The sequence below is a fragment of the Ascochyta rabiei genome, chromosome 3 (assembly GCF_004011695.2).
Source record: "Ascochyta rabiei chromosome 3, complete sequence".
NCBI lineage: Eukaryota > Fungi > Ascomycota > Dothideomycetes > Pleosporales > Didymellaceae > Ascochyta > Ascochyta rabiei.
Window position 1 is genome coordinate 190,183 of NC_082407.1, and position 22,623 is coordinate 212,805.

The 22,623-nt window shown below is 46.9% G+C and overlaps 1 protein-coding gene across 1 annotated transcript, besides 13 other annotated features; it reads left to right on the forward strand.

The window, feature by feature from the left end:
- The first annotated feature begins 2,175 nt into the window (after positions 1 to 2,175).
- Positions 2,176 to 2,871: a dispersed repeat.
- Positions 2,742 to 2,759: a tandem repeat.
- Positions 2,760 to 2,792: a tandem repeat.
- Positions 2,793 to 2,826: a tandem repeat.
- Positions 2,872 to 2,899: 28 nt separating the features above from the next.
- Positions 2,900 to 3,062: a mobile genetic element.
- A 747-nt stretch (positions 3,063 to 3,809) lies between these two features.
- EKO05_0001807 (uncharacterized protein) lies at positions 3,810 to 4,142 on the forward strand (the record flags this gene model as incomplete). The annotated part of the gene is made up of 1 exon (XM_038946790.1): positions 3,810 to 4,142. The coding sequence occupies one exon, from the start codon at positions 3,810 to 3,812 to the stop codon at positions 4,140 to 4,142; it is 333 nt and encodes a 110-aa protein (XP_038795276.1).
- A 5,605-nt stretch (positions 4,143 to 9,747) lies between these two features.
- Positions 9,748 to 11,867: a mobile genetic element.
- Positions 11,836 to 11,880: a mobile genetic element.
- Positions 11,881 to 19,401: 7,521 nt separating this feature from the next.
- Positions 19,402 to 19,406: a direct repeat.
- Positions 19,407 to 19,566: a long terminal repeat.
- Positions 19,407 to 22,623: part of a mobile genetic element that runs on past the window's edge.
- Positions 19,413 to 22,623: part of a dispersed repeat that runs on past the window's edge.
- Positions 21,747 to 22,237: a mobile genetic element.
- Positions 21,834 to 22,216: a mobile genetic element.

Sequence of the window (22,623 nt, forward strand, 5' to 3'; positions counted from 1 at the left end):
AGCAACCGACACAGCAGCAACTAATGTGACTGAACGTGCTGAAGACGGTAAGTAAGGACTTTCTGTACAGGGCCACTGGAAAAGGGGTCGGAGGGACTGCTTTCATTGCTAGTGCAATCAGTTGTATCTAAAGTTCGCCTCTGCTTTAGTTCAGTTTACCTTTGGCTTGATTGGCGGGGGCTTTTCTCTTGTGCTTCGCTCAGGTGTGTGGCTGTTACTTGAGCGGGTGCATAGCCATGCCAATCCACTGCTTTGACGATCTCTTCAGACCTTTCTGAGTCCCACGCTAGTATGTTCTTGAAGTCTCTTGACACTTGAGAAACTGATCACACAGAGAAAATCGCCTCAATGTCCACGTTGTGTATGTCCCGCATCCACCACGCATGATATGAGCACATGCAAGCGCAGGAGTCACAGCGAGGCTGAAGCAGTGATGGATGAGCCACATGCTGCATTCAGCTTCTCGACAGCTCTAATACCTGCAGACTTGCCGACATGATATTTTGCTCTTTCCGTTTCAGAAAGGCAGCCCGGCCAAAGTGCACCATGCTCACTTGTTGCTGAAGCCGAAGAGACCATTGCCTCATTTAATATTGATTGCACAGTACCGCAAGCCACCGTTACTGAGCGTATCTAGCCTAACCAAGAATGTGACCAAAGTTTGCTAGGCTGTCCCACATGTCAGTAGCCAAAGATTGCTATACATGCTCATTGGCGCTGAAGTGCATGCACATTGGCGCTAAAATGCATGCACGTTGACGCTGTAATGAACGCGAGTATTCTAGCGCCTGCTGTCGTATTCAACCTGAGTTCCTGAGGTACTACTCTTGAAGTTCACCCCATGGTGAACCTCTCTGAAAGGATCGAGAACGCGACGTGGGAGGAGCTAAGCGGAAGTGTGAGTCCCCTTTCTCGCAGTAATTTTCTTGCTCACATTCCGTTCATATCTCTCAAAGCTACTCGAAGAGAATTGTCCATTTTGCCTCTCCTTTACTGTCCTATACACAGGCTCTAACATCAGTTACTCAGGAAGTCATTTGCCGTATGCTGGACCCTAGCCGGTGCTTTTACAATTGTATAGAGCCGGATTTCGGTTGCTTGAAGACCGCCTGCTATAACTTCTGTCGCGTTGCCGTTTCAGCTGCGAAGGCATCTTGTAAAGTCCCATTAGCATTGCACTAAAGTCGTAAAGGCTCCAGAAACTTCATAAGGGCGAATTCTGTAGCAGCAGAAAGAGTGAAAATTCTCCATACATCAATGTGTGCAAAATAGTCCTTCCCTGTACTTGTCATAACCTCTTCTCCATCATCGATTTACAGTACGATATTACTTCCGTCGCCTAGATCATTACCCAATCTGGTTGAGGCTCTTCGCCGGGTCGCTGCTCGGCCGGTGCAGAAGACGAGAGGGCAGAGAAGCTGAATTGATGTGCAAGCCTATATTAATTAGTGTTGATGCCAACGTGTATGGCTTGCTCACCAGTAATAAGGTCTGATAAAGTCGATCACTGATTATCGCGTTCGGGATTGAATGGAAATAGACAATCAAAGCAGTACCAAGGTGACAGGATGCCACCACTGCATTTGAAAGCACGAGTGCGATGAGAAGCCTCCTAAACCCTGTATGGCTCCCACCTGCTCTTGCGTGTATATAGAGTGGCTCAGCTAAGACTGTTGCAGCAAGAATTGCAAGGCCAGCAAGATACAGGTATGTTTCATGCGTTCGATCCAGCGCTAAAGAACTAGACTTGGTTAGTTGGAGCTGTACAAAAAAATCCGTGACATCTTGCCGTATATTATTTGTCAAATTGAGCCTTATATGGATCAAGCTTGATACGTAGAGACATACTTATTATAATGCCCACACATTCCTCTGAACGCCGTGCCAGCGGCGTATCGGCGCTGCGGTGGACGAGTCTGATCCACTAGTAGTGTACATCTGTAAGCTGTTCATTGGGCCTACGAAGGTCAGACGGGATATTAGCAACCGAAATCCGACACTACATAACGTCGGCCAGATCGATGAAGCGCCGATAGATGCCGTGGCAAATTTTGCGCTTAAATCTAACAATAGTGCCCTGAATGATTTAGAGTGAGGATCTTCCCAGAACGGGTTTGCAACTCTGTCAAGGTCAAATAGCAAGTCATGTAATAGATCTTCAGCAAAGGCACACCAAACACCAACTTTTTATAGTTGGAGAAAGGTCGATTTCTATCGATTTTTCATCCCAATATTACGAACATGCCTTCCTAACATCTATTTCCAGCGTCTGTTTTGTAGTGCAGGCGTTAGAACAGGCGCGCTGGCTATTGTAAGCTGAACAGAGTGGTTATCTGGTCTTAGTTGAGATGAAATCTCTGCAATAGCCCGTGCGTCTGAAGATTTAGACTGGTTAAAGGCAACAGAGGACTCCTAGCTATAGCTATTGCCTGCCTAGCAATTGCTACACAGCTATTACTTTATTACAAATACCCCCTATTATAACTAGCTATACTGACCTCCTATACCTAGACAATATTAACTAAGCAACGGCTTAAACCTACCCCTATACGACTACTCTATCAACAAAGCAACGGCTCTCCCCTTAGGCCTACAGATACCTGTTGCCTTAGTGAAGCAACAGGTCTATATGCCTAGCTACAACCTATACAAACACCCCCTATTATAACTAGCTATACTGACCTCCTATACCTAGACAAAATCGACTAAGCAATAGCTTAAACACCCCAGCAGTCTATTACTAGCAATAGTATTAGACAAACAAACAACAACAACAACAATAATAATAAGAAGACTATCTACTGCAATAGCAATAGCTAGCAATAGATAACAAACGCTAGAACTACCTACTTGTAGGATAGTTCTACACAACCCTAATTTAACAGAGCAATAGCTCTTCTTAACAACCTAGGGTATAGGCCCTCACTATTTGACTACAAGCACACATTTACTATCCCTTTAAACAAATACACTCCTTAAATTACTAGAGCAGCTTAACTGCTCTCGTCTCATATAGTCTTAGACTCACACAGGACGTTAAACTCATCAATCAATCAATCAATTCAGCAAGGGCAAAACGAATAAGCGTATTCTGGCAGGTTTGATCTATGGTATCGTGTAGTTCAAAGGGCGAAAACTGGCGTTCCTCACATAGTGAGATATGTAAGTACCTCTCTCCCGAGATTCGAAGAGAATCCGGAGCGGCTCTTGCCGCGTCAAAGCTTATTCGTGCACAGCCTGTGGAACGAAGTGTCGGCAAGCCACACCAAGACTCGCCGATGGAACTATGCATATGTCCGTTTGGTCAAGCGAAAGAGTTGAGCGTCTAACGAACAATGGAATTAATAAGCAAGGATTCAGCTAGAAGTAATACTTACGTCCCGAGAACACCCCATGGTCATTTCCCTCACATCACATACAATTCAACATCGTTTTCAGCTAGAAAGATACTGTTGAACCCGTTCGCCAGAGATTATATTTCAAAGATCGACTCCCAAGGGATTTTCCTAACAATCCAAATCCTGAATTGTGTTCCCGTGTCTTTAACTCTCAGGACCAAACATCCCTCAAAGATATCTTGCGCTTTGCTCTAATTGCTTTCCCTGAACACACCCTCTTGACCAAGTAATTTGGTAAGTGTCTCACCGTGAAAGCGCACAGCTGGCATATGGGTTTCCAGAAATGCCAGCGCCGGTAGTTTAAGCAAGAGCAAGTTTGCCCATGCCCTTGCGTAGGTGTCCTACCAATAAGCCACAAGACTGACTTAGCTTGCGTACTGGAAAAGGCCCATCTCGTGAATTAGGCGTGCCATGTGGAGTACAGGGTATGTTGGACTTGACGACACCGCGGTCCCTGAGCCCAGCCCTGAACCTGCGAGAAGTAGCCCACCATCGCAGTCTGACCTGACTAAGTCACCAAACAAACTGAATAGTGACTCCCAAGCAGACGGCAGTCTACTCACGCAGGGGCTTCAGCTGCAGGACAACAACAAGCAAAACCCCACCGACGAAGAAGCAACAACGCTTCCACTTTTGGATGAGCACTACATCAGCACAGTCGACGACGCTATGATGCTTCGGCGAATCGACAACCCATCTCCCACCGCTGCCGCTGTAGCCGCCAAGGTCGACCTATCTCGTTGACGGGCGTCAAGGCAGAGCGCTCTCAGGCCAGGGCAATTTCGATGCGCTGTGGCAAATATCCACGAGCTTAACTAACAGGGTATGCAGGTTGCGTGTAGAACATATATCGATGCATCGCGCGGCTTGCAAGGACTTATTACCACCTAGACTAGTAGGCAGGTTCGTACACGCGTACACCTGCCTATCCCACAACGCCTTCTCTCTGGTAGTGCCTGCACGAGGCGTCTGTAATGCTAATCTGCGCTTTTCATCGTCATGGTGTGGCAGCGTTGTTCGTTCGTCTGGCACTACGTGGCGTTGATGCGCTTTTGACGCGTTACTGACACGTAGCTTCTCAAGGCGCGCGACATCGCAGTTGAAAAGCCTTTTGCCAAACCAAGATGTACCGAGAGATTCAGTTTGGGGCGCGACGAGTGATCGAGTTGTATCGGTCGTTAGTGTGTGCCTGCCATCGTCATCGTGTTTTGAAAGGCAAGAACGGTTTGCCAAGATTCTGCCGCCTGGTGCCAAGGTCGCTCGAGAATTCTCCCTGCACTGAGCCCCTTGCACCACGTATTCTCAAGTCTTAGATGTCATGATCACTACTAGTGAAAGTACTAGTCATGCCTCGATCCTCTGAGCTCTTCCGTGACCTGCATAGGTCTGCCAGATTGCTTCAACATCCCAGTCAAACGCTGAGTGTGACCGAAGTCCCCAATCACTAGAATATCAACCAGTTTTGACGAGACCGCTACGACAATAATCAACTAATGTTATGGTTTCGGCGATGGAAGGCATGCCAGAGGCGAATCTTACACAAAGCATTCTGAGAGTGGCTGTAGGCCTACGAATCGAGAGCTGGATCGGTTTGCAAGACGGACCACTGACTCAGCAAAGAGAAATATCAGCGCACGATTAAAAACGCTCATTTGCGATTCTTGGGCCTTCTGCGACCAACGCTTGCAACGGCCCTACAACAATTCTGTGTGTGTTTAGTGCTGCAGGGAACAACGATTGACTAGCCGTTTGCTATAGCCTAGATCGAATTGAGGATAGACCGGTATTCAGGTGACGATTGGTGCACATCTTGCTATTCTTCAAGGAGCGGAGAGTGGATACTTTGATTATTCAGGGCTGAAATGGGGGCTTTATGGTGGTTGGCATGTATGGACTTGGGTCGAGGGCAACGCGATCTCATAGACGCACGCATGGAAGAGAGGTATAGAAAGTGCAAGGGGCTTGTCTCTCTGTGCAGGACATAGTTTGCTACTCTATGATCGACGAAAAGATAACGGGACGGTATTCATATGATTTTTTCCTTGCAGAATGTAGCGTGTGGCATGTAATCAATAGCGTTGGCAGGAAGCAGGCAACCTGAAGACTGAGAAGGCACCTGTCCCGCGTGGAGATGTGCAATCGAATGTGAGAATTTAACACCTCCGTGGCTAAAGGGTGATGACGGGAATAATCACCATTTTCATGTTAAAACTGAACCCTCGGACCTAGCGGGATTGGGCGAGTCTGCAGCTGTGCCACCTGCGCCGTAATGTTGATACAGCAACCCTATAACGCCCTACCTCCACAACACCACGTATCGAAGGGTCTAAGAGACTTGTGTCAGACACTCTGCCGGACGGCACGATCTTTCTATGATGGAATTGTGACAGCTTTGCGTGGCTTGCACTACCTTCTCTCGCCTGATCCCCATGACAGCCTGTGGTGATGCTGCATCGGCTTAGCAGTAGTGTAGGTTGCTGAGCGCTACTCTGACCTTTTATTCGCTGATCACAGACAAAACCAATGCGCAGGAAAAGCTGAAGTTGCTGGGAGGTCGCTCGAAGCGCTTCGAGTGTTGATGTGTGGGTGTCACGACAAAGCGTACATATGCGGCGGCCACGCAGGCATCTGATTGGCAGCTGGCCGCTGCACCAGTGCCTATCACCCAGCACCGCTCGACGACGACGTCATCATCATTGCCAGCAGTCCTCATGTCGTCTACTCTCTCATTACGCCCTTCATCGCAGCTGCAACCACGCCTGCGGCTGCTTGCTTTTACTCCGTGATAATCAGACATCCGTCGTCAAACAAGCCACCTCGAGGCGCACACCAGCGACTGCGATACCATCGCTCAACGAGTTCCTAGCGTAGCGTCTCTACACATGGCCCCTCAGCCTACTCCGAACACTAGCTGTCTCGAAGGGCGAGTTGCCTGATAGGGATAGTCATCCGTGGAGCCAGTCTGCTGTCCTGGTGGTCTGGCCTGCCGGCCTGTGGATCAGAGCTACACGAGTGGTAATCGGTCCTTTTCCTAAACGTCTGATAGACATTCGGCTTTGCGCTAAGTTGTTTGATGGTACAAGGAACTACGAAACGAGGAATCTTGACTGACAAACGAAAGTAAACGGACTCTGGAAGACACCCAGTTAACACACTAAATTGAAAGCGAAATCGCAATAGCACCTCAACGAGGTAGAATGGCAGAGTATTAGTCGAGATGTAGAAGCGATTTGAGAAGCGGAACGCAAAGTGAAATATCTGATTTTCATTGCGTGCGGCTTTTTAACCACATGACCTGGGCTACTCCGCTCAATCGATGTAAACCGCACGTTGGCGACTAGCAGCAAATGGTCCGAATTTGGTCTTCATGGTTCAAGATGAGCCACGAATGTCCCTTTGCAATGAAGAGTGAGCCTGTCGCTATGCCATCCTTGAAGGAAACCTCTACACAACCACGTGATGGACCTAGCCACCACTGGCCCAGAGCTGCTTGCGATATCCTGACCAATCTACCTCTTGACAACGGCCTCGCTTGGTATCGCTCTGTCTGTCTCCATCCTCAGACTCGTAGTCGTCCGAGTACTCGTCCTCATACACTTTCCCCGTATCGTCATCATACGGTTCATGTACAGAGTCTTCTCGCTCAGCCAACTGTGTGCCCTCATTCTCCTGGCATGGATTGCTGGCGCCGTTGACGGTTGGAGACGAGCAGCCGTCGTCGCTGACAGCAAAGTCCTCGGCGGACGTGCTGTTGCCGCTGACAATGGCGATCTTGGGCGAGGCGGTGCCGGCGTCAATTGCAGAAGTCGCAGGAGCAGCAAGCTCGGCCGGTTGTCGCAGCATGCTCGTCACGGTGGCATAAGCGAAGTCTGCGGTCAAGTGCTCGACGGCAGACGTGCTGGTAGAACCGGGTGGAGCAGCTGGGGCACTGTCAGCAGCTAAGGTCAATGTGGTAGCGGAGGCTGCAGCGACGCCAGTGGTGCGAGTGTGGTCGTGCTTGGTTGCCCTCTGCGATGATCTAATAAGTACACGCTGTAGTAGTGCTCATAAAAGTGTGACGTACCCCCACATCATGCTCGTCACGGTCGACGGTGACACAGCAAAGCTGCTCATCCTCTGCCTTCTCTCGGACGTTCTCGTCTTCCGGAAGCTTTGCAGGCATGGCGTGCGCGGCAGAGTCCGGATGGTGCTTGCCGTTCTTCGACGCGGCAAGGTTGGTGATGGCGGTGAGCTGCTCTGGTGGCATCGTCTTTGACTGTTCGCGCGAGCGAGATTTGAACTTGGGAAATGCTGCCTACAAGAGTTTGCGTGGGTCGTTGTGGTGCAGATATAATTGTTGAATCAATGAAGCTGGGTGGACGGAGGAAATTTGTAAGTATCTTGATTGTGGTGAAACGAAAGCAAACAAACGGCGCTTAGGAAGAAACTCGCTCTTTCCGCATCCACCTCGATTTGCGCGAGCGTCACAATCTATATCCCACTGTCTGCGAAAGGCTTCTCTCGCTTCAGATGGCTTTGCTACTGTCTTTAACGTAGCTGAGGTAGCCAGACGGCATCACCACAACTGTGGTCAGGGACGAGGTTAAGCATGGAGCCGCCGCGGCGACACGACTGTACGGAGGTTGGTTTTAGCACTCGTCTAGTAGGTAGTGCTGGAGATTGCATGTGGATACAGGATGGCTAAAGATGGAAGACTTAGGTACTCAAGAACTGAACTGTAAGCTGTTGCTCGACAGGACTACTTTGGTACAAGTCCAATAATGGCAACTTTACTTTCGAGCTTTGTTGCACCTCTTGCTGGTGGAGACCTCGCTCCTTCCCATCAACTTCTTCAGCGTGCTGACTGAGCGATCCTGCACGCCGCTCTTAACATGCCCTACTTTTAGGACGTGGTATGTACTGCTTGCATTATCATAGATGTTCTTTATAGAAGGATATTATTCGCTAAATTAACTTGATTGCTGTGTCTCACGCGCGATCAGGCTAGTGTCTGAAGATGGACCGCCTTCAATACTCATGCTCGTCACTCACCTCTGCTCCCACTATATGACACCCATCATGGAATTTCGCGAGTCTCTCACTCAGATTTGCCGGCACAAGCCCCAACGCACAGGTATTCGCAGTGAACCTTACTGCGAGAAGCTCCGTCGCCATCCAGAGAATAAGCAAAAGAGAAAAAAGCGGTGAAATTAGCAGCTTGCGCCGCCCCATCTTTCTAAGAGGCACAATCCCATGACTTGCGCCAGAGAACAGCGACAGAGCATCGTCAATCGCTGCGACGACGGTCAGCAGCCGCCTGTTCTGTCGGTCACCGAGAGCAATCTGCGCCAACACACGAAATAGACCATCCCAAATTAGCAGCCCATCATGGTAAGCAACACGTCAACACAGTCTTCTGGTACCAGCTTTGTCTTTGACAACCATGAGCAGCTCAAGCAATATGTCGCGTGCATAGACTCAACCGCGCCGTTCCCCAAAGAACTTGCAACTTCATTGACAACGTTGTCGACAAAGCGTGCAGGGTGCCCCAATCACTAGCAGCCAAGAATCTACAAGACAGTACCGCTTACGCACATATGTTCAACGAATAAGGGCTATGAAGAAGCTTGCGTCAGATCTGATGTCCGTCGATGCTGTTGATGACGGAGGGGAAGAGCTCATTTCGCTAGCTCCTGCGCGCGCTTCGACATGACCTATGTCGCTCACCCAAGCACCCCCCGATCCGTCCTTAGTCAGCCCAGACCAAACAAGGCTAATAATGGCTACATTCCGAGTGCGCCTGCAGAGAAGTGCAAGACCCAGTCGGTCAGAGCGCACTACACTAAAAGAAAAGAACGAAAGCTACTGTTGGGTGCAGATGAGCCCCGCATCGAGCGTACCGTACTGTGCCCGTGGTTGACCGTCGAGTTCAAGGCGTTGGGGAACTTTGCTCTTTGTGGTCCTCGTGCAAGACCGAGATCCTGGCACACTAGAGGCAATTACGTTGCTTGTGAGCTGACACTCGATTTCTCCCTGTTCATGCACCGTTTGATTAATACGCGGAGCCAGTTTCTTTAAAATCTAGGGAAGAGACGCGTTGGATCCAAAATGGACTACTGTTCAATGTTAGACTTAGGACAAAGTAAGAAGGTCAGGGCTGTGTCGAGGAACGGTATTGTTTTCACCCCCTTCTGGAATTGCTAGAAGCGATTATGGGTTGTAAGCAAGCATAAGCTTTTCTACTTTATGAGATCGAAGATCCTCTCCACTAATCTTCGGTGAAGGTACCCGCTACTGTCTTTCTTGTACACTCAATGCCCGCTGTAAGCTCTTGCGGCACTTACCTGTTCAAAAAGCTTTAGTGGAAATCTACCGTGTCCGTGCGCGCAACGACCGGAGTCGCGCAACAACCAAAAACCACCTTAACGCTCAAAATTAGATAAGGCTATAGAGCCACCCACAACAGCTATTATTTTATAATTTTGTAGTGTAGTACTAATTAATTACTTATAAAAAAGATGTACTATTTAAATTTGGCTAGTAACTTAACGTTGTGGCTACGTGATGTGGTTTTAAGTAGGGGAGCTAGGGACGGCAATAGGGGACTACAACCACCAACATTATCCCTAGGACCACGTTTTTAATGCTTTTTTAGCTAGGTTGCTTATAAAGCTTTCTTTTTACCCTTTTAAGGTAATTATATAGCTTTTACAGCATTAAGCTCTTGTTATTAACGCTGCTTTTTAGCCTTCTGTTTAGCCTTCTAATTTACTGTATTAGCCTTCTTCTTCTTACGTACCACCTTAGCTGCCTCTTACGCTACACGCCTCTCCTCCTTCTCCTTCTCCTTAACTAGCTTCTTAGCAGCTGCTACTTCCTTACTAGTAGCTTTTCTAAGCCTCTCCTCCTTCTTCTTATGTTGTCTGACTTGCTTACAGAAGCGTGCTTTATTAACCTTTCTAGGTAACTAGAACACTGCACTACTATAGTACTTCTGCTGTTGCTATAAGTCTAAGGTTTTGCTCTTCTTTTTGTGCTTTTTCTGCATCTTTAGAGTCTTTTTAAGGCTATCTATCTTATGCTAGAGGAGTAAGGTTTTAACTAAGATATAGTGGATTAATTGTCTTATCTTTTTAATGTTACTCTTACTCTAGTTTTTAACTACACGCCACAACAACGTCTCTATTTTAAGCTAATCCTTGTTGCTATAAACAGACAATAAGGACCTATCTAAATCTAAGCTCTCTAGTGTTTTAACAAAGTAGTAGAGGATAATGTTAGGATTAAGTATATAGATACCTGTTGCCTTAAAGAACTTAAGTATTAGCTTTTTAGTGAAGCTACACATCTACGCTGGCTAGAATAGGCAGAAGAAGTCTGCTCTAGTAATAGGTGTGTTGTTTTAAGCCTTATAGATGTGTGTTATAACTACTTTTAAGTACGCTATTAATAGAGGCTTAAACAGCACTATATTAAGCAGCTAGAGCGTTTAGGTTAAGTAAGGGGGAAGGACAGCTAGAAGGATCTTGTAGTTATTATAGTACTTAATAAAGTCTATTATTACATAGGATCTGTGGCTATCTAGTATTAAAAGCCTCTACTTTCTTTGTGCTTTCTCCTTAGTGTAGTAATTAAACACCTACTTAAGCTAGGTAAGGCCTATATCCCTATTTGTCTACCCTAAGAGAGATAATATAACTATTATAGAGTGTTTTCCTAGCTTAATTTTAGCTACCTAGTCTAATTTAATGCTAGCGTTAGCTAACTTATAGATAATGCCTAGTAGTAGTACTGTTCTATTACCACACACACACGCTATAAGCGTCTACTAAGCTTAGTTACTATTCTAGATAGATGCTTTAATCTCTCCCTTTATCTATATACGCTTACTAAACATATGTTTTATTCTTCCTGTAATGCTAATTATAAAGCCCTTCTTATCTATATTATATATGTAGCAACCCTTAATAGAGTATTTAGAGATTTTATGCAGTAGTAGGTTAAAGTAGAGCGTATATTTATTATAGGAATTAGCGTTGTAACATAGTTAATCTATCCTAGTAGAGTAACATAAGATAAGATAGATAGAGTACTTGTTAATAAAGCAGGTAACCTAGCTCTTACTAACTAGATTTTGAGCTACTAGCAACGCGAAATTCTGGATTATCTCTCTAGTAGGTAGTAAGTAACAAGTACTAAGCAACTCTATATACTTTATAAGCTCTATCTCCTATTATAGCGTTAAACGTTGCTAGTTAATGTCCTTAGTCTCCTAGAAGTCCTAAACGTGCTTGTGTCTCTAAGCTAGAGTTACGTAGTTAACGCTGAACCTAGTAGTAAAATGCTAATACACAAGTTTTTTGCCTAGTTTTAGCACATTAATTGCTGCAAGCGCTTTATTAATAGCTGCTATAGTTGTTAAGTTACAACGCGTTAAAGTATGGTGTAGTTGTGATAATTCGGTTGTTGCGCGACTCCGGTCGTTGCGCGCACGGACACGGTACAACAACGCCAATGAAATCGCATCAACGCGGCACCCAGACGCCAGGGACGGACTCGCAATTACAGTCAATGACGCGCGCTCGACGATCAGAATCTCGCACTCTTCGGTAATTAATTTTCCCGGCCGATCTATCCTAGCGACCTCGACAACATTTGAGAGCAAGCCCCGGCATGACGAAAACCGCGCATCTTTTTAATTAGCCATGATGACAATCGCCTGAATTCCTGAACCAAAGAAACACAGTTTGACAAATAAGGGGGGTCCATTACAGGCCACAGCCGTACGATTGTTCATGTATGTACAGCGACGCTCTCATCCAATTCAGAGACTGACAGCTTCACGACAGCTATCGAACGATGCTCACTAAACTTCTTAGTTTGTCTGACAGGCTTCTGTTTCCATTTGGTTGCCTATTATTAGAGATCTAGGACGAGCCTTGCTTCGTTCAAGGGTCAGAGCCGGGACGCAAAGCCCAGCTGCGATATATACCAATTAAATTTGAACTTCCTCCACATACGACCATAGGACGTTGAAAACAAGGCTTCCCGTTCGCTCAGCCCTATTTAAGCAACGTACCGGCGGATTAGTAGTTAGGTGGGTGACCACTAGCGAATACCCGCTGTTGTATGTTTTTGCCAGTTTTTTTTTGCTGATTACCTCATCCATCACACCCAGCCGTCTCACGCGCAAACGAACGCGCTCATAGACAGTCTAAGCGACCCTGCCGGACCTGACCTTGATTCACCTTGCCACAACTACACTGCAGAGCTGGTGCTACACGCCCCTACCACACGTGACGTGTTTCGACGTTCTTACAACTCGTTCCGGTTATGAGCTGGACTGAGCGGAGTGGAGGGGAAAGGTGTCAGTTAGAAAAGGTAGAATTAGCTTGACAGTAGAAGAACACGGCAGTAGAATAGTCGCGCGCGGAGTGGGGTATTTTGGTGTGTTGGTGTGCTGAAGTAGTTATAAACTAATAAGAAGAGCTAGAGACAAGAGAAATAGCAGCAAGTTAGTAGATTGCTCAATGTATAGCCATAACGCTTTGGTACACCATGCCATGTTGGGAAAGTATGCAGATCGAGATGCACTGTGAACTGGGACACAATCAGGGAATCAGAAGCGCCGATTCTCTAGAATTATTAATTTTGTTTGGGTTTAAGGCATCTTACAGTTTTGTTTGTTTGATATAATATCATTAAACAAGATCAAAACAATATTATTAAATCCATATAATTGTTGACAAGCCTGGGTGTGTAACCAAACTGTCCCCTAATATGGTTCAGCTGCTTGCAATACCATGTTCAGTCAGACGACAACAAATTGACCGCAAGAGACAGGAAGCAAATAGTACTTTTCAACTTTACTGCGCTATTTTGCATCCACAACAATAGAAAGTAGAGCTGACCCATATCGCAGGGGCTGGTGATTGGTACTGTAAACAACGCGACCTCACTCCTAGGCGTCAAAAATCCCTTAATTTGTAATGGCCACCACCTGTGACAACACTTTATGTACACCATGATCTTGTCGCTAGACGGTTGGTTGAGCGCGCGTTTGATGCGGTACGGTTGATGCTGTCGCCGCCCCGCACCGTCTCACGTCGAACATGAAAATTTGGACAACGCCCTCCTACCGCTGCCATTGATGACGTTGCTGCCTTACTCTTGAGATGCGACGGTAGAGGATGCAATAAATCGAACGATGCGCCAAGTACGCGCCTGCTCCCTTTGTGCGATACTAACTGTACCAGACGCATCAGAAGCCTTCTCGCTGACGTCGTCCACGATGAACCTACCTCACTAACACCTCGTGTTTCAAGCTTCACTACTGTTGTTACTTTGCTGCCATTGCCAGTGTGGACATTCTCCAACATACCAACCACGACGGCACTGTTATGAGCGCTCCACCACGGCACACACACGTGGATCACAGCAACACTCTATCTCACCAGAAGGCCCCAATTGGCCGACCTCTGCTCCATGACGGCCTGATTGGGACTGTTCTACCCTGATACAGCAATAAATGAATGCTGCTCGGCTTGTTTCGCCGACGGCCTAGACCCCAACGCATACTAGCCTCGAAGCAAGGGCGCTGATCTGACCCCACCTTTATCTACCCGCTTGACTTGATGCAGTAATACTTCAGCATCGTTTCTCGGTATCACTGATTGGCTGTCAGTATGAGAAGACAAGAGACGAACACGCTAGCGTAGCAACCGGTGGCAATATGTAGGGTGGTAGCGTATCAGCAACTTTGTCGATAGTTCTGCAGGTGAGTTTCTACCTAACGACAACTGACAAGGCAGCTTTCTCAAATTGCGCTCACAGGTCAATATCAAAACGCATTGCGTAGAGAACAGCGTGCTGAGAGCTTGCGTGCAAATGTTTTTCGCGAAAGATGATCTCCCCCACGTTCGGCCCCCAGCTCCACTAAGTCCAACTCGCTCGCGTTTCGCAGCTATTGCCCAATCGGGTCTGAGAAGTGAGGGCTTGCAGTAGGTCGCATGCTGCGCCGCATCGTTTCCTACCTACTAGATCGTGATTTGATAAGACTTAACATCTCAAAGACAGTACAATCAAGCCCTCCGATTTGTGACATCAAAAGATTATTTCCAAGAACTCTAGTTTTGCCTTTCGTGACCTCGATCTTCTTTGCTGTATCCACATTCTCAAAAATAAACACAACCCGCCGCACATCATGGCAGTAACACTGGCAGAGAGCAGAATTTCTGATGTTGCTGTTGAACTTGTGGTCCTTTTGGTGCGCTCAAGGCCGCTACATTTTTTGGCGCTATGGAGTGGCTGCTTTTCATGGGTACTGCGACCTACACTATACTGCTCTTCTTAGGACTTCCAAGTTCTGATTCGCGGTGTATGAACCGCTGGGAGCATGATACCTCCAAGGATTTCCTGTTGAAACAAAGCGCTCTAACTCATTGGTCGGGTGTCATGATTCTTTATTTCGCGCAAAATTATTAACAGATCGAGATGAAAAATGTTGGTAGCCTCGTTCCGATACCAAAAAAAGAATTCGCTAGGTCCAGTAAAGTTTTAGAACCTGCAAGACGATAGCATATACGTCAGTTCCCTGGAAGAAAGGTACCTTGTGATGTGTGTGAAGAGAGACGATGGTTGGAAAGTGAAGTCAAGCCAAGCATGACCCGCAGGAGGAAGCTTACATTCTACTGCGCTTGTTATCAATTTAAGTGTGCGTCCAAAGTAAAAAATCGAGGCTGCGGTGAGTGATCCGCAGCTTATCACTTTGAGCGAGCTGCCGTGTTCATCGCCGAACTGCTGGAGGTTCCCAGACCGATGTATGGGCCCGAAACGTCGCTGTCTTCGGTGCGGAATGATGGCGTTGATCTTGCAAGCTGTCCTGTGAGGCTTACAGTCCATGCGCGTGTCTAAGTTTCATATTGAAGCAATAAATGTTATGTGTTCGCAGAAGATGCATAAGCAAGAACGTCGGGTAAGATAGGAATGTCTGAATTTTCCGGCCCAGCTCATGGCAGCGTTACATGCATGCTTCTCGGCGTACTCTTGATTTGAGCAGATTTTATGGGTTTCAATGGAAATTACCCAGAGTCTTTGCTACTTGAGCTATTTGGTGTCTCCCGCATCTTCCTATGCCCCTTCACAGTATTCTCACCAGTCTCGATACACATGTAGAGCAGCTTAAGTTTTTCCCTTCGCTGTATTACTGTTGTTTCTCTATCCTCTTTCCTAAGCTCAGGTGTAGATCCCGCCAAGAAACCCATCGCCTGACAGACCTAGTCTCGAAGCGCTTCCTTCTGAGCCTGCATGTCCTTGAGCAGATTCTCGTAGTCTTGAAGCCTGTCCTTGCACTCCTCTAGCATGTCTTGCATACGTTGGAGCTTAGACTCAAACCAGCTCTTGTCTGATGCAGAAACGTCTTGTTCTTCGTTTAGCTGGCGGAAATTGGCTTTGATGTGTTCCATTTTCGCAGTTACGTTGTTGATTATGCCTAGCATCTCTTCATGATCCTTGCTGAGGTTGCAATCATTGGGGTGGGTTGCAGTTGCAGCTAGAGTGAAAGACGCTCGGTGCATAGAAGACATGGCGCGGTATCGGTTCTAAAGTTTCTATTGTTGTGTGGTGGTTTGGTGGATGATTCAAATATGATTAGGTGATGTTCTGCATGTTGGGGGGAGCTTTTTGAGATAGCTATATAGCTTTTCTGCTGACGGCAACTTTGTCTCACAATGCATCCATGAGCTGGCTTTCATAAACAGCGCCCGCTACAGTAATGAATGGGTACATACTTGAAAGCTTTGTTTGAAGGTATTGGGAGCGTTGTTATTGGCATGCATGACTGAGGCTGCAGAACAATAGGGCCATCTCAAAGACACATCCCAAAAATGAAAGTGCCAAGCAAATATGTGAGCATCAAAAGGAAATTTCAAAGAAATGCACTGCACATGTGTTAGCACTACACGACTGCGATATGCCTGCCAAGTCTTTTGTGGGACAAGGCTGCGAGGCTCCGAAACTCTGAAGCTCCAGAGCGGGGTACCATGGCCTTTCCAATCCAGGACCCAGCGCTGCGACATTCATCGTCACATGTGTAACGAATAACAGCGCTCTTTACACAGAGATAATTCTGGAAGTCCTCATTTTATAGCTCGAACATCGACTACAATCATATCAATCACCACCAACATCTCCGTTTGATCTCCCTCCCTGTGCTTTGTTTTTATCGAGTAACGTGTATATCCACAAAACGTTAACCCATCCTTCACACCCAGCGCCCTCGCGCTACAGCTGCGAATCTCCCAGCTTCCCAAAATCAGCTTCTTTCTTTCTGCAGGTGCCGCACAAGGAGCATCAAACACGGTCACCAGCAAGCGCTAGTGCTATAGAACCCCGCTATATTAGTCGTAATGCGGCAGTGATAGGACTTAGGCATGTAGTACAGCTTCGTATTTTGTCACAACAGTCTGCGTGAGAGGCTGCAGTGAGGTTGCAGCGGCATCTGCCTCTAGAAACCACGCCAAGAGTATTTATGGGGAGTACCCTCAGGCCCACAAAGCCTAGCTTGTTAGCCATACTGTTGAAACTCCAGGCACAATCAGCCCTTTGCTACCGCAGTCGACATGAGCTGCGCAGGGTGAAATGAGAACGCGAATTTTCACTTTGCCTGTGCCCTTTTCACTTGCTTTCAAAAGCAAGAGCAACAGTGTCAAGAGATTCTAGTAACCCCCGCCTTTTAAAGAGCGCTCAGAGTTTCGACACCGTTCAGATATTTTTGTTGGGAGGGACAAGTAATAAAGGTGCCATCAGGCAGAGCGATCATGACAAGGTCACGTCTTCAACAACACTCTTGATAATTAATGACAAGGCGATGGATTGGAGCGCGCGAAGGATCGTCGCCATCCACCTCATTTTCGCCATCGCTGAAAGGCGCCTATCTTTCTAGTATAGTAGTTTGCATGAACGTCCTGATGAACTAAGGTGATAGGAGTTCGTTTACATGGCTGTGATCAAAACCACTAGTGCCGGTCAATTAGACATGAAATTAATCGAGTAGGTTGAGTTGTTTGTAAGCTCGAGACTTTCTGCACATGTAGCTGCACGTGTGTAGGAAGACCCGCCTGCACAGTGGACTAACAGGGACGGACCTTGCTCTTAATTATAACGTTAAGAAACTAACGCATACCATAGATGGGTTCAGAACCCTTGGATCAATGTAAGAGCTCTGGTATTGAGATGTTGATGGGCGCCTGTGTTGGCATGGCGAGCCTCTCGCCGATGATGCGCGTGTAGGTATGCTTGAGTGAAGTGCCAGAGACGGCTTTGTTCTGGCTTTACTGCCTATTTCTATTGATTTGCGTAAGAGCTGGTATAATATTATCTCCATCCAAGGGGCAGTAGTATCATTGGAAAGACGAGGTGCGTATCAAGGGGGACTAGACTCAGATAGACACTCGCGCGCTAGAAAGGCATTAATCCATTTCAAGCCGCTCTACCACTTGGAGACCAGAAGAAATGACGTTGTGATTGGACCAGATCAACTTCTCCGCTCAATCTCGTCAGACTGCACATTACCCAAAGTCGCGACAAGGTCCGGCCGCTCGCTTTCGGTCTCGCCGTGATGTCCAACCCCTTTGAGTTACCCTCTTTTCTCTACTTTTTAATGTACTCCATGAAAGATACAGTGCCTTCTGCCCACACTATAACCCTGGCATTTTTCCTTCTCTCTGTAGGGTCGTTGGTGGGTGTCTTTCTGTGACTATTGAAATATCCTAGTGTGCATCCAGCAAGAGAGGAGAAGAACAGCGCTTGCTTGGCAATGTCTTCACTATGCTCCTCTTAAGCTTCTCCAGTTACTTTAATGATAGCTCTTCGACCTTCATTAACACGCTTCTGGGCTTCTGAGATCCAGTATGTCACGTGCTGGGCAATAACACTTAGCATGAACACGTTGCTACCAGTAATGGTAGCCTACAAGGCTCTAGAGAAGAAGAGATTTAGAAAACCGTGAGTCGCGTATCTATAGAGCGTGGCAGCGCCATTTTCTTGCCACTTTTTGTCTATTAAAAGACTGTTGCGACCCATTACATTAATGCTAATCCTGCCAGCAGGACTACCCCCTGTACGGCCAACTGCAACTAAGTAACCAGTGCTGAAGATCAATACATTAACTAGGTACTCTTTGCTAGCAACAACATGGCCTTTTTCTGCAACGTAAGATAGGCCCTTGCTGTCTGTCTTAACAAGATAGATATATAGCTTATTTAACACCTATAAATACTTTGTTGCTAAAGGTAGAACATCTATACTACAAGGGTTACTAGAGATTTAGCGATCTAGCTGTTGTTAGAGCCTTAACAATGTTATCTACGCAAGAACGCAATGCCTTTATGTGTAGGAGGTCCAGCGCACAAAACTAGGCCGCTTAATAGGCTTTATTGTCTAGGATAGAGTTAACTTTGCCATACGCAGGTAATCTAATTACTACAAAGTTAGTAGGCATACTAGTCTAGCTGTCATAAACACAATTCTTTTAAGCTAGAAGCAGAGCATTAGTTACATGTTAATTTAAGTTAATCTGTCTTTTAAACTGCTAGCCTTTCTTCCCTGCAACAGTGCGCTTTAGACTTTTAATATTAGTAATCTGCTAATTACGTAGCTTAACATAAGCTAGTGTGCGCTAGATAACGTATAACTCTTTAGAAATCTAGCTAATAAAGGGATTGCGCCTACAGCAGTTGCAGCTGTGCTAATAATTGCAACTCACTTTTCGTGCAGCTTGTCTAAAGTTTAATTACCTTAGGACCTGCCTGTGACTTGATGGTTAAAGCGTAACGTGTGGAACATCGCTCCACAAAAAGACAAGAGGTCTGGGATCCTAGGAACCTGCGGTTTAGTGAAAACTCCAGCAGTAAGATAGAAATACTGCGGTTTAATTAGATAATTAACTAAAAGCTTAGACAGTCTGCGTGTCTCTACAATAAAGTAGTTTTAGAGTGCCTCTGCGTTATCCCGCTGCACATGCTTCACATCTGTTGCGGTATCAATTGGGTGTCAATCGGACCGTCTACCCACGGCAGACGGCCCTAGCTTAGTTGGTCTCGGGACAGGTATATATTGCACTCTCCTAGCTAGACAGCAATATAGCGCAGTCTTTCTATTGTTCCCTACAGCAGCTAGTTACGCCGCCACAGTTATAAGCCCAGAAGCCTTCAGTTAATTGCTGCGTTTACCCGTTTATATACAGCCTGTACAACTGGCTGTTAACACAACTAGATTAATTGTTAACCCGTCAAATAGAGCACGTCCTAAGAGATAGCACAATGAGTGCATATGAGCAGGACCTGCTAGTAACAAAGACGTCAGTTATACTTAGCAAGCCTAATAACTAGAAGAAGTGGTTGTTTGTGAGAAAGGACACAGCAGACAGAGACAACCTGTGGCCGTACGTCAACCCAAGTCTGTCAGTGGACGAGCTGAGGAAGCTACAAGATAAGAAGCTACAGGAGAAGCCTGTGTAGAGGTTTAAGAAAACTTAGGTATCTAAAGAAGAGCAGGACGATATTAACATTAAGGATCTGTCTGCTAAAGAGATATCAGTCTACAACACGTGGGCAAGGAGGTTTAAGCGTGAGGAGGCAAGATGGTTACAGAGAGAGAAGGCCTTAAGAAGCTTTAACTCTGAGATTGCCCGGACAATTGACGTTAAGCACCTGGATCTTATTGTTAGCTGCTCAGACCCGTACAGTCGATTGACAACGCTTAAGAAGCACCTCTGCCCATTAGTAGGTGAGCGGAATCACCAGCTACGCAGCCGCTACAGAGCTGTGTGTACGAGACCAAGGAGAGCAAATCTGGATACCTGGTTTAACGAGTAGGTGACAATCACCAGACTCCTGACGGAGGCCAAGATGCCCGAAGTGGATGGTAACCGATCTCAAGAGGACTTCATACTGTCGATCAGGGGCCTTGACGATAGCTGGGCAGCTACACAGCTGCATGAGCTAATCAGGAAGGACCAGAGAGGAGAGCAGTACACGTCAACCGCAGATCTTGTGGCTGAATTTTGGTCTTACTATTGACGCACACGTCCAATTGCATTATCTCTTGGCACGTTTGCAACGTTAGGTGTTGCACCCAGCACGGCTAGCACACCTAGCACAGACAACCTGACAGCCTCAGGTGGATTAACACGACGTACGGCATGCCTGTGTGGGAATAGCCACAGATTCAAGGACTGTCAATACGTCAACTACAGCCTACAGCAGTCTAATTGGACGCCAGATGCAGCAGTAGAGAAGAAGTTTGACGAGCTACGCCAGGCTGAGACTACTATGGCTAAGGCACTTAGACACGTAGAAGCTCGCCTTAGGAAGAACAGCAAGCAAGAAACAGAGAGTAAGAAGCAGTCTGTAATCAGCATGGATAATGGCCAGCCAGTCAGGAGCACAACCCACTGCAATGCTATGCTACAGACTACAGCTATAGCTAATCAGAGTCAGCCGCCGCTACTCACTAGGTGGATACTGGATCCAGGTTCAAACTGTCACGTGACAAACACTAGAGGATCCAATTGGACTACAACTATGAAGGGAGGACCCACAGACTACGTGTACGCTGGCGGAGTGCTAGCACAGATAGAGGAGTGGGGTGAGGTAGTACTCAACGTTAAGACGCCAACAGGAAAAAGCCAGATGAAGTTGACGTACGTGGCCTACATCCCTGGATTCTTCACAAGCGTGGTTGGATTGTCACGCAGCAGGCCTCTAGGAGTACACTTTGACTTAGGACGTGACTGCCTATACCAGGAGAAAGCGTTAAACGTCATATGTCTATTGCAGTACCAGGATAGACACTGGTTAATTAATAATAAGAAAGAGCAGGCACTGTAGCTGGCTCTATTGTTAGTGTATGCGACACGATATCCAGTACCCAGGCTGTTACAAGACGAACGGAAGCCACTGACAGTCACCCAGAAGGATGCCCATAAGCTCCTTGGCCACGTGAGTCAGAAGGCAGTAGCTCAATTGAGCAACCACGTCGACGGGATACAGGTTGAACAGCACCCTAAGGCACCCTAATAGGACACGTGTGAGACGTGCATACAGGCGAAGCTACACAGGATAGTCAGCTAACAACCACCTAGGGAGCCAGCCATCCGTCCATTCTATAGACTTGGCATTGACCTTGTTTAATTGCGTGAGAGAACAGAGCGCTGTTACAACGGAGACCTGTGGATGTTCCATGCTGTTGACCAGTACACGTCTTGGCACGAGGCGTGCTGCCTACCAGATAAGAGCTCAGTAACGCTGAGGCGTGCTGCAGAGAGACTACTGGCGAAGATTAGACGTTAGTACAATGCTGATGTGTTAGTTATAAGACTAGACAGTGACTGTGGCTATAGTGAGATGCTACAGATATTCAGAGACCTTGGTATTGTTGTAGAACCAAGAGCCGAGTACACTGAGGAACAGAACGGACTCACAGAGAGAGCCGGCAGCACGATTGTCACGAGGGGACGGGCTATCCGGATCGGCAGAGACCTGCCTATAGAGTTGACTAACGAGTGCTGCATGACAGCTGTATATCTCCTCAATCGCACGCCTACAGAAGCACTGTCCTGGAGAACTCTATATAAGGTTGTCCACGGACGTAAGCTAACAGTTGCTTACCTGACTACTATTAGATCCCAAGCATACGCGTTAAACACGAAGCTAAAGTGCAGGGAGAAGCTACAATCACGTGCGTTGATGGGACAGCTAGTAGGCTATGACTCCACAAATATCTATCGCGTGTGGATGCCGACGCTGCAGAGAGTATTAAGGACACAGGACGTGGTCTTCCTGCCGTCAGAGCACAGCATGGAGGAGGTTTACCCAGAGAGACAGAGACTACGTGAGATTGCTACTGTTCTTAACATCCCAGAAAATCTAGAGGAACCAGAGCAACTTATAGGGGAGTCACACGTTAGTGAAATTATTCCTAGTCAAGAAAACGTTAACAAGACAGAGGATGCCCATGAGGCAGAGAGCGTTGACGAAGCAGAGAGTCAGCTAATGAATGAGATGGCTGGTCATCGAGAGTCACAGAAGGAAGTGACAGAGAGTACAGAATGGCTACCGACGCCTGAGGACACACCCAAGCCGAGTTATCTGCTGGATGGCAACAGAGAGATAGTTGAGAGTAGTCAGGAGAGTGGCAGCATGCCACGAGGCTGGCAGACTCTTATGCCTGAGGCAGAGGCTCCGGA